Source organism: Pan paniscus, chromosome 7 (genome assembly GCF_029289425.2).
Source record: "Pan paniscus chromosome 7, NHGRI_mPanPan1-v2.0_pri, whole genome shotgun sequence".
Classification (NCBI taxonomy): Eukaryota; Metazoa; Chordata; class Mammalia; order Primates; family Hominidae; genus Pan; species Pan paniscus.
Window position 1 is genome coordinate 50791376 of NC_073256.2, and position 12821 is coordinate 50804196.

General features: G+C 37.8%; 1 protein-coding gene across 5 annotated transcripts in view; it reads left to right on the forward strand.

Moving 5' to 3' along the window:
* NRG1 (neuregulin 1) overlaps positions 1 to 12821 on the forward strand; it is a 1128445-nt gene that overhangs the window by 576644 nt on the left and 538980 nt on the right. Inside the window, exon 1 of one of the 5 annotated variants that reach the window (XM_055116440.2) lies at positions 2193 to 2844. The exons of the other annotated variants lie outside the window; for them this stretch is intronic. Coding sequence (XP_054972415.1) covers positions 2796 to 2844 — 49 coding nt within the window. The 5' untranslated portion in view covers positions 2193 to 2795. Of the gene's footprint in view, positions 1 to 2192; positions 2845 to 12821 lie in introns of those variants that run through there. 5 annotated transcript variants of the gene reach the window in all.

The following is a 12821-nucleotide window of genomic DNA, read 5'->3' on the forward strand; positions in this document are numbered from 1 at the left end:
CAAGTAAGGCAAACATCAAGCTGTAACCAACCCAACTATTTTTGTACCTTGCTTCTATTTTCCATATGTCACTTTTCTTTTTCTGTTCATAAATTCTCTCCTACCACGTGGCATCACGGGGGTGCTCTGAACCTCTTCTGGTTCTGGGGCTGATCCATTCATGACTCATTCTTTGCTCAATTAAAGTCCGATAATTTAATTTGTCTAAAGTTTTCCTTTTAACACGATCAAGAGTCACAGATTGCTTAGTCTGGAGAAGCTACTCTTGGCTCTATGCAGTCCACAAAAAATGACATTTAGAAATGGTTTTCCTTCCCTGGTCTCCAGAGAAGCAGTGGCTTTCATACTCTGAAATGCAGCATCCTCATCTGTAAGATGCAGGTGCTAAATGATGACTGTTGTTCTTTCAAATGTTAACTTTCTATGAGTCACTTCTTCATTGTATGTGTCAAGAAGCACAACCTCGAAAGCCTGCCTTTGACAATGCTTAGAGGTTAGAGGATGCCAAATGAGCCTGATCTTCTTTGGCTACTGAGTTAATAACCATCCTTCATTTATCTCAGGGAGCAAAGGCAGGATTTCCGTGGGTGTCCAAGGCCCTTACTCACAGTCAGGATGCATGGCAGCACCCTTAATAACTACAGATTCAGAATCACAGTAGAAATTTACCGAGTATGTATTTTCTGCCAAACCCTGTGCCAGGTGTTATTAGAACATTACTTATGAAATATTTGGTAGTGTGGATGAAGAGGCAGCTTTTCCTGCTTACACAATACAGAAATATGATTTCAAAAATCTATTAAAATTTTATTAATCTCAGAAGGCATGATTTCTAATTGTGTTTGATCTTACGCTTGTTATGATTTAGGAATTCACATCTGAGTTGGTTGCATGATGCTATAGTTGGCAACATGATTCTGACCGCCACCATCACAAATAGAGGTTAGAAAATATTACTTATGTGAAAATAAATGCCATTTCTGGCACCTAAAACAGCTCTTTTCTCACCTTCCTATGATGAGGTTTTATTGAGCTTTTGCAGGAAAGAAAAGAAAGAAATCTGCATTCAGGTTTCAGGAGTAAAGAGGCTGCTCATTAACAAAGCCGTTTCAAAATCTATTGAAATGCTCCACCACGAATACATGCCCTATTACTAAAATGACTGTCATTTCTATGCTTTTCTTCTCCCTTCAATCACATACCACCCAGTTTTCAGTTCCTATAATTGCCAAAAGCCATTTATGAATCTGCCTTATTGTATGGGTTACGAACGTCTATTTTCCTGCTCTGTTCATACACATTTGGGAGCACCTTAAGGTGCTGAAACACTGGCAAATGCTTAATATATTTCATTTGAAAGAATTATGATCTAAATCTTAAAGAAACAGTGAGTAAAGTGCAGTTTCTGCTGCTTGGTTACTGTAGTTCATCCGGGGAATTTCATCTTGGTCGTGTTGAATGCAGTGGTTAGATCCTGTGAAGTTGTTTAATTAAAGGTGTTCTAGTAGTCAAAGCCATGTCTAAAATCCCGTTTGTTTAATTCTTTAGTAATGTCAACATTCCTAAATTTCACGTAGCCTAAGAGATTTTTCCACTGGCTTCAAATCTGAGTTTTGCCACTTTGGTGTCCTTTGCTATGAATGTTCAATGAGGCGTTCTGAGATCACCAAGAATAGAAGAGACACACCCCCGGCTGTCAGAAGTTTAACCTTGGAGAATGCCATGAAGGGCAATTCTGGAAGAAAAAAGAGAAGGGAATTCCTCGTAGGTTTAAGATCAGAAAGTGGGGAAGGCGGGGGTGCTCTTAAATGCATCAGCCCTACTGCCAGCACAGTGGGGACTATTAACACATCATATTTTTTTTTTCCTGCAGTTACTCAACCTTGCAGTGGGACAAGTTGCTCAATGACTTACCAGGAGACAATTGTTATTTTTAAAAATGTCTTTCTTATTTTAACTACAAGGACTTGGCTTGCTTAGAGGCTCTTGCTCAGGAGTCTTTAAATGCAAATGAGGGAAACCCCAGGTTACAAAGCATCTGCTTCTGCAGGTTTTCAATCCTGTTACCTTAGCAACATTTGCCCTTGTATTCCACGCATCACCTTGACAGCCTGCATAATATAAGGGACGGGGCGGAGCAGGGGCTCGGGGTGGGAGCCTGGAAAGAAAACTGGGGCTCAAGGAGGTTTAATATCGGTTAGTAGCTTGGGATCCTTCGGATAACGGCTGGGCAATGAAAATTAAAAGCCCCATTTCCAGAAATCAAAGAACTTGGGGAGAAATAAACACGCTGGTTCAAAGGAGGGGAAAATATATCAGAACTAGTCGGACCTAAGGGAGCAGATATTTTCCAAAAATATCCTTCCCACCAGCCATGCTGCAGATGTGTCACTGTGGCTCAGAGAGGCAGGCCATCTGCTGCAGTGTTTCCCTGGAAACCCCCAGCAACGCCCCTCCCGGAGCTCCTCCGCGGTCTCCCCCACTCCATCCCCGCGCAGCGGAGGAGCTTGCCGGTGATGTCACTGCTGCTAGCTGGGAGGGAATCCCAGGACCTGCGTCCCTCGGGTAGAGCCAATCATGGTCGGCTCTGGATGCTGGAAACCTGGGGCTTTTAACCAGAAAGAATTGCAAAAGCAATATGCAATTCATCACAGTCCACAAAGCACAGTTCCTAACAGATTCTGAAAACGTGATTTAAAAAAAAAATGAGATTTATCCGTAAACGAGGGCTAGGCTACAGTGGCAGGGCGGCTGTCAATTCTTCTACGGAGTTTTAACCTACACTCAATGGATGCATGAAAAAAAGAAATGAAATGATTTTTTTAGCCACTTTAAAAAATAAAGGTAATGAATATTTCTTATCTATATGCATATATATATATATATTTCATTATAATTGTTGCTTCTGCAGAAAATTGGGATAGAAATCTCAGATGAGCTGTAGTTACACGGAGATCTACAGCAATGCAATGTTTAGCTAGCATGCATTTTGTCATCCAAGGCTAGTAGGTGAAATATTTCCTTTACCTGTCTTGATGCACGGTGGAGAAATGAGACCCGCTTCGTTTTCCCTCTAATCTAGAGAGTTAACCTCCTCCAGGTAGGGTTGAAAATATGAACAGAGCTGCTTTTGCAAGACTGTGTTGCCTCTAAAAATGATCGCATATTCAGAATCTTAGCAAAAATAAATAAATAAATAGTAAGATGGGGTAAGGCAAATACATAGATATTTTGGAGATCTTATCCCTTATTCAAGGACTGTAGATTATTACAGCTTTGTTGTCATATTATTTCTAGGCAGTAAATCATAGTAAAGTAGTAAATTCATAGGGAATGAATTAATCTCCTTTTTGTTTTGTTTTCTCTGAAAAAGAGGGTGTGATTACAGCATATATTGATTGGGTACTGATTATGGGACATTTTCATTGTATTTGTTGTTGTTGCAGTAGACTAAATGTTGAGCCCGTGAATCTCTTGTGTTGGCATTGTCAGAAAAAAGTTGTATTTTTTTTTAAACTGGTCTAAAAGGAAAAAAAATTGAACATACATCTTTATATATTTTTTGCTCTCTTCTCAACCATGTTTAGTGTTTTGTTTATATTCAAAGGATTTTATTTTCACATTTACAATTCTTTACTTGTCTGTCATTCAAATCTTTGTTACCAAAACAGTTTGCTCTTTTTCATCATTCACTAAGCATTCCTTTCACAGCTAAGCTAAAGTGTCTATATGGAAACATACACACACACACACACACATGCACACACACACACATGCACACACACACACATGCACACACACTTTTTCCAGGCCACAGACAGGAAGATATGTGTAAATGTATACATGTTTTCAGTAGCATATATACACAAGGGTCTCCAATAAGATTTTTCTAGAAACAAAGGTTGATACTATTTCATTTCATATTATTGTAAAGTGCTAATTCTAAGTAAAAGTAGACTAAAAAAGAGATAAAAATAAAGATAAAAATGAGTGGGCTCTCACTACCTTGTTTTTTTCTTTTTGTTTTTCACTTAATCTCTTGCTTTTTAACTCCTTCCTTCTCTGCCTCTTATGAATGACACCAGGAAGAGTTATTGTAAACAATTGGAATTTCTAAAGTTCTGTGTAACTGTTAATATATTCACTATATGCATGATATAATTTATAAAATTAATCTTTGAAACTTTTAACCCCTAGAAACAGAAAGAAAGAAAGAAAGAAACATAAAGAAATCTTGACCCACTATAAATCCTGTTTTCTCTGCCATCTCCCCCAGTTACACCCAGGGCAAGTCTATCTTCTTCAAAGACATTCAGTCAGCCCACAGCTTTTTATCTTTTCAAACCTTTAATTGCACCATTAGCTACGGAACCTTGATTTCCTTAATTTTTCCCCCACTGTCACTGCAACCATCACATGTGGCTCTCAGAGCTTCTAGTTCCCTGGAAACAGGATTTCTATCTGCCATCACCAGGTATAAGGTGCCACCACTTGAAGGGATCTGCCCTATCAAAAATGAGGAAATATACTGATCAAAATGGCTGGAGAAAGTGACCAGCCAAAACACAGCTTCACAGTCTTGCCTGTTTTAAGTAGATTCTATTTCCATTTTGCCGGTGACAGCACTAAGCAAATAAGCAATGTTGCCAATCCGAGAACAGCCTGCATTCAAGGTATTCAATCAATCAAAGAGAGACAATGGCATTCTCTCAAAGATCAGATGTTTTGTAGTGCAACTATATTGTTCTGTTTTTCTTTACTTCAATTATCAGATAGACAGGAAAAAATACAACAAAATAGCATGTAGTTGATTTACCAAAAATAAATAGCAAAGAAAAAACAAGAATAACTAGAAAACACCTGACAATTTTAGAAAAAAAGTAATCAAATTTCCAATTACTAGACAAGATATAAATAAAGAGCATTTATAAAATGTTTAAATCCATTCTTTTAAAACGATAAACAACTTCTCTAACTGGAAATTACTGTGCAGCTGCTACTTTGTATTTTATTGGTATAAAATAACTTTAGAGTTCTATTTCATTGCATTGCAAAGATGTAATACTTTGCCATAATTAGGTTTAAATCTTGCAAAAATAGAAACCTGCATTTTTTGGTTTTATATTAGTTTTTTTAGGTGATGCTATTCAATGGGAGGATATAATTGCTGTTTCTATGACCTTGGGTGAGTCATTTAACCCCTCTGAACCTTGGTTTCCTTCTTTGGTTGAAAATAGAGACAGTAATACTTGACCTCTCTCTCCAGATTTTGATCGGGTTAAAGAGGCCAATAAAAATGAATGTGATTTTGTAAATACTGATACACACATCTGATACACTGTTGTGTATTTTTGCACCTCCTCAGCAGTGCTCTAGCTAGTCTGTCCTTGTCCTTGTCAACTGTACGTGAACATGATGCCCTCTAGTGACTGCACTTTGTAGATGCTGTAGGCCCCAAGGAAGCCTTGAGAGGAAAAAAGAGCTTAATGAAGTTAGAGAAGGGAAGGGAGGCCCGTAGCAGAAAATTATGGGTTATAAACCAATAAAAGCAGCAGGAAAAATAAGCAGCAGCTGACTATGAGTAAGAGGACAAGATGCACAAAGAGGGAGAAGAGAAAATAAGCAGAATAGAGAGAGAGGTGAGATGTAGCTGATTTTGGAAGAGCTCACTGTGGCCTGGAAGGAGAGGAACAGGAATCTCTGCCCAGCTTTGTTTATAACTGACAGTAGGTCCTTCCGTTCATGTAAGCTCTGCCCTCCACAACTCACCCTGTGACTGCAAAATGAGATAGTTAAAATTAAGATTCAGAATTCTTTGAGTCAACGTAAGAAGATGAGCGAAAATTACAATGAAAATGAGAACTGAAGGAGGAAGAGTCTGTGGAAGCGATTTCCAGAATCTTGTTTACTGTGTCTGAGGTCACCTCAGTATTGCAGTAACTTAATAACAACCAAGCGGCTGAATGAGGCAAGCTCAGGTGGGGTTTGGTCGATCGCAGGATGATCCTGTACTCTTGTAGTAACAGGAGTGTTTTGCAGTACAGCTCCACCCTTCACAAGGATCCAGCACCTGTGAGATTGCATCCTCTTAGACTGAATGCCTAGGAGTCTCACTGACTACCTGTCTGAAGAGCTCCTTCTTCTTTTCTAAATTAATCCTTCTTTACTTAGAACTATCTGAGAATCAAGTGATCTTCCAGTGGGAGGATATTTAAACCCAGCTTCCCCTTTCAAATTACAGATGCTATAATCCTGTCTGCATTAGGCTTAGGTCATGCTTTCTCTAAACGAACTGTGTATTACAGGAAAGTAATCAAAGTCCACAAGAACTGTGTAATTAAACCAGTGATGGTGCAAATAATCCAGAAGTCTGTCATTGCTCTCTCTAGACAAAGGATCACTCAAAGATGAGCATTTGAACTAATTTTACTGAAAGACAGGATGATGCAGCTGAATGGAAAGAACACTGCATAGGGGTCAGAAGGTGTGGATTTTCATTCTGACATGGACATTTGCTATCTGCCTGATCTTCTGCAATATTCTAAACTTAACAAAGCCTTATCTATAAAATGGGAATTAATCCATTTATTCATATATATTAAAGATTTTCAATGTGCCAGGCACTGTGTTAAACTCCCAGATGGCAGTGAGAAACAAACTCTAGAATTTCTGAGTCATGATAAAGATGAAACAAGTGTTATATTTTAAAACTCGAAATGTCATAACAGTGTAAGGTACTATGCATTCCTAAAGCAACATAAAACAATAGGGATTTTTCCAACCTTAAAGAGCAGCATTTAAAATTGAGTCTTGCCTTGGGAGCCTGTGACCCACAGGAGCATTGGAAATGACATCAACCACGAAGTCTTTTTTCTTCCACTGAAATGCAAAACCTGCTACCTCCCTGGAGCTATTAGCTTGGCCAAATAGTCCTCTGTTAGTAAGTGGACAAAGTAGTTACTGCATGGCTGACTGCAACTCTTTATTTAAATATTTCCCTCATGTCTAGATAGGATATGTCTAATATCATATGCCTAATAGCTTTTCAGCATCTTTCCACACAGGAAGAAAGGGAAATAAGCCTTGTCATAGCCATGAAGTGTCCCCACCACCAGAGTTTCTTCTCTGCTACCCCTATGCTGCCTAGGAATGCTAAAACTATTTTATGGGGCCACCAGGTGGCAGTTAGGGCAAATGGTTTTAGTTTTTTTCTTTCTACATTCTTGGGGAAGACCAGGGGCTTAGGAATGGAGAAGCAAGCCTTGGAAATAAAAGCATTATAGAGCATTTGGGGGTGCCAGGCCCTGTGCTATATGTGATATATGCAATACCTCACCCAATCCTTATATCAGCATCTATTAAATATACTATTGAACAGGTGAAGATAGAGTAATATGGGAAATAAAACATCTTCCGTAATAAGCAGCTAGAAAGTACCACAATGTAAATTCAACTGCAGAAGACATGACACCACGGGGAAATTTCGTTTCACTGCAGCAGTGTCTAAAAACTGAAGATGGGGAAAGTGTAGAGTGTGTTATTAAAATGATTTTTTCAAAAGGTGTTAAGAGTCTAAATAAATTGCATAATTAGTCAATTTCCCACCTCCTAGTCTTCCTACCTTTAGTCTTTATTTTTAGCTCTCCTGAGTTTGTAGTTGTTCTCCTTCCATGGTTTGATTCTCTCCTTAGCTTTCAGATTCTATACATTTCACTTCTCTTTATAAATAATTTTTAAAAATTCTTCATGTGAACCTGTTCAAGAACCTGTTGCGTTGAGAACTGAAGATATGGCTCTAGATTCCTTACTGTTTCTGGTAGAGAATCTGCAGAGAGAATATTTCACTGAAGCAAAATTATAAATGGAACATTTGACTTTTTATTTCCATGTCCCCAAAGATTTACTAAACATTAGATCTGATTTGGCCAACTTTTTCTACCAATATTTCCGGCTCTTGATATGAAACTAGTTAAAGCTATTTTTTCCCTTCAATCAGCACATTTTCAAACTTAGAACATCTATTAGTCAAATTTGGCATAAATTATGCAGCCAGCTCATTATCCACTTTCTGCATATTGCCAAGGGCTTGCTACGTATGTGTGTTCTGGTTGGCAGACATTTTGGGTAACTACTATTCTCAATTTGTACCTACTTTATTTCAATACATGTTTCAAGATGAGTGTTAAAGGGTACATTGCTTTAGGAAACTTGTCTTTTTCTGGCATTTGAACTTGCCTAAATTAGAAAAAAAAAAATTCTGGTTCCAGTCCTTTTTTTCTAAAAAAATATTCCAAATCATTAGATGAAACTGTTAAAGATAACGTTTGGAAAGTTTGTCTCCTCTTCGGTGATTAAAAAGTGCTTTCCATTTTTGGCCCATGGCTCTTTTCCTGGGGTATAGCATTTGATTATAAAGCTTTTCTGATGAAAGTATCACAGGACAGCAAACATGAGAATGGGAGAAATAATTTTGCATGCAATTTTTTGTCATCTGGCTGCACTGTATGGGAAATACATTTTCCCTGTCAAAATGTCAAGTTGTTTTGACTTCACAACAAAAGAGGAAGGAAGTTCTTAAATGTAGAACAATAACTCAGCTCACTGCTGATTTCTATTTGTTCCATCCTTACATCACAGTAGAGAGATAGAATGTGTCCTACAAATGTCCATGCAGCAACTCATATTCACTTGGCATAATTTTGTTTATTGTTTGAGAAAGTAGTATTTTGGGTAAAAATTCTGAAACAGGCAGTGAGTATGTCTGAGTATTTCTGGCAAGGGCTATTTCTTCCTTTCTCCTTTTACTCTGGAGTTTTCTTGAACTGAGCTGTTTGGACAAATGACACATATTTCAAGAATTCCAACTGTGGGAGTGTTTCACTCACAGGATTGTGCTTTCTTCTAAGAGCCAGGTCTGGTGAACACTCTCAGGAGCTTTGTAACATGTTCCAAGCTATGCAGAAGTGCTTAGTTCATTCACTAGTCAAAGACTAACACATTTACAGCAATAAATTGCATTATAAGCATTCTTTCTTCATGAATCTATTCATCCCATTAAAAAAGCAGGAATTCCAATTAAGTGAGGTAAAATATGCTAAGTAGTACAGTATAAGATTTTTTTAAATTACACCATGTTTTTCATGGATTATTTTAAGAAAAAAACTATTTTAAGAAAAAACTGTTCTATTTTTGGAAGGTCTAGTCCCAAACTGCACAGGAAAGTTAGAGGTAAACTATTAAAGTCATTGAGAACTGGCATTTTTCAAGCCGCAATGAATGAAATCAAGCATTTCTCTGTTTCTCCTTTCCTTTCGGAATTTCTTTTCCTGAGGCTTGAGAAGGCAATACTGGTCTTACTTTTCACATGAGTCAAGTTTATACTAGCTGAGCACCCTGAATCATTAACGTCTTTCTCCCCAGGGGAGACCAAGCTCAAATCCATCATCAGAATACATACTTAGACCCTCTCCCCTTCTTTCTGGCCCCCTGCTTCTTAGGAATGTGCTCTAACCACCACAGCATTCCTGATCACCACCTCCAGATGACAAAAAGAAAAAATGAGTGGCAGTGAACCAGAAGAGCTTAGGCCATCTATTTTATCCTAAAATCTGTTCAGAAATACGAGGTTTGTATCAATTAGTAAGCACACTGGGAATACAGGTATACAAGTTGTTAGCAATATTTGGTTATATAATGTCTATAAATATTTATTTTGCTTTCTCTCAGATATTAAGAATTATGTCTTTCCTTTAACCTCCATCATTTGTTTTTCTACTTTGGTGGAAGCTTTTTGTTTGTTTCTTTACTGCAACAGTGAATTTATCCTTGAATTTCTCCATTATGATTGGCAGTATTTATACAATAATTTCTTGGTATTAGTTAATTGATACCTTATATTTACTATTTTCCCCCAAAGCTGAGTAAAGAATAGAATGAAATGGCCTATACTTATCAGTGTACATGGATATTAGAATTGCTGCTCTTATTCCAAAAAATAGCACTCAAAGTTCACAAATGAAAGTTAATAACTAAATTTTAGTAACAACAACTTCAACTTAAAAAATTCCATGTAATTAATAGCTCATGAGTCCCACTGAGATAGGTTGAACTTCATAACTTCTAAAGCCTTTTATGTTTCTACTACTTTTCAGTTCTAATGTTCAATAGTAGCGTGAGTATCTGGTTAGTTTCAGTATAAAAAAGATGATACCCACTTGTGATATGATTCTACTTTCAATGTCACGGCGGAATCATGTATTAGTTTTTTAATTTAATTTTTCACATGTGAGTGTGATACAGAACACCTGATTTTTCTACACTATAGGATGTCAGTTCAGTAAATCGATTTTCCTCATTAGCAACTGCTTATCAATGACTATGCTGTATAGAAAGCAAGAGTATTATACTCTATTTTTGATTACAGATAATTGAAGTAAATTTAATTAGATCCATATGAAAGAAATAAGAACTCTCACAATTGTGACATATACACGTGTCTGTGCATATGTCATATCTTAGTATATGAGGTATTTGCATGTGCATACTTACCAAGTTAAACGACCTCCTATCCCACAAAGTTCTCTTTAGAAATAAACTTGAGTCTCTTGTTTGTGAAACCAAAGAGAATTTCCCGCCAAACAAATACCTACAAAGAAGTGTAGGTAAAGAATTCAAATGATTGACTCAGGCTTAAGATGATTTGATAGCTCTTTCTGCACCAAGAAACACAGAAAATCTCAAAGCAGGCCTGTGCCAACTTGGTATAAAAAAAGCCTTCCTAAAGAGTGCATTATCTTCAATGGGAAACGCTGCAGTACACCTTGGCATCACCAGGTCAATTAGTGCACCGGAAAGATGCATGATATTTCCTGTTGGCAGCCACAAAGTGAGAGAATTGGACAGCTACTAGCCCTGTTGTGTGCCAAGGCCTAAAAATCATGCAAGGAGGTGAAATGATGTGTGCCAAGAAAATAGCAACCACAGGAAACAGCAAATAATATAAGGTTTTGTGCCTTTACTCTAGATGTAAATACTCATTTACCAGGGCAGCTTTAAATTGACAGCTTTTGGGTTTGTGAGGATATTGTGAGTCAGGGTTCTCCTGATTGGGCAAGATGAACGAGTGAACAACATCACTAGGGGGCTGGAGTAGATGAGATACTCACTCATTCGTGTGCCTGCTTTAGCACCAGCAGTGTGGGAATGGGGAGAAGGCCAATGGTCTCAAGGCAGTTTCCAGCTCTCTGGCAAACAAGATAAGGCCATGGCTGTAACAGACACCCTCTGCCAGGTTCTAAAATCTCTCTCTTATGACCTTTTTAAGATCTTTAAAGCACCATCTGCCCTTGGCCAACAAAAGAGAAGAAACAGAGTCAATGCGGAAAATGCTGCCAAGACAACATTTTCTTCTTAAGATCCTAAAAGCACCATTTTCCCTTTGCTATCAAGACAGGAACAACAAAGAGTCAATTAGGAATATGTTGCCAAGACATTGGCCATATAATTTCTACTCTAGTCGGTTTTGGGTTTGATGCAGTTTAGAATTCTCTAGACACATTTTTTCATTTTTTTTTTCTTACTGGAACGCAGAATGTTATTGAGAGTAGAGGTGGATGGCACTGCTCATTAGAAATAGCTGTCCTGCCCCAGAACAATCTTCAAGACAAAGGTTGCAAGACTATCTTTGACCTTCCTGTCCCTAAACACTCCCCAACCCCAAGCCAAACACGCGCCTAAAAGTTTTCACACCTTGCCCTTTACTAACAGCAATCATATTTAGGAGGAATATATTATTGTTAGTCAGGAAACTCTACCTGGCTTCAGGAGGTAGCTTAGTGGGTATTTGCTAAGTCTGATACCTTTCCTTTCAACATTTAGCTGAGATTAGCTATACTAAGAGCACGAACTACAACTGTGGAAAACAGAAGAAAAGAGAATGTTCTCCAAATCAAAGTGTGCTAAGGTCAGCTTGGGGCAGCCAACAATTCCTGGAAGGTGAGAGAGATAAAGTTGCAGAGAGGGAAATGGTTGAAGACAAATGTCTCATGCCTTAAAATGCTGCTAAAGTAAGATGGCTGTTTGGATGCGTCATCAACAAGAACATCACCTTTGCTCTCTTCCTGCCACCCCTGCACTTCTCAGGCTACTGCTCCTAAAACCTAGAACTCAGGAGTGATGGAAATAGAGGGCACCCATGGCAAGGAAGAAATTGGAGAGTAGGAAACTCAGGGAAATTAATCCTGAGGAAAGTGGAAAGTGACTAAAACATTTTGAGCAGAGAAAAGTCAATAAATCAAATATAGAAACAAGAGATGATAGGAGGTTCTCATAACAGTCCAAATGAGAGGACCAAAAGGCCTGGAGTCACGTCATTGCAGTAAAATGGAAGAAAAAACAAGAGTATAAATGAAGTGTCAAAGATGTTAAGAAACAGGATCTTTTAAAAAATTATTTTTAATTATTATGGGTACATAATAAGTGTATATATCCATGGGGTACATGTGAAATTTTGATATATACAATATATAATAATCTTATCGGGGCAATTGGGGTGCCCATCACCTCAGGCATTTATCATGTCTTGTATTAGAAACAGTCCAATTATTCTCTTTTAGCTATTTGAAAATATACAATAAATTATTGTTGAGTATCATCACTCTGTTGTGCTATCAAATACTAGATCTTATTCTTTCTATCTAACTATGCTTTTGCACCCATTAACCATCCCCACCTTCTCCCCATGCTGGCTATCCTTCCTAGCCTCTGGAAACCATCATTCTATTATCTATCTCCATGAATTCACTAGGAGAAATAGGATTTTT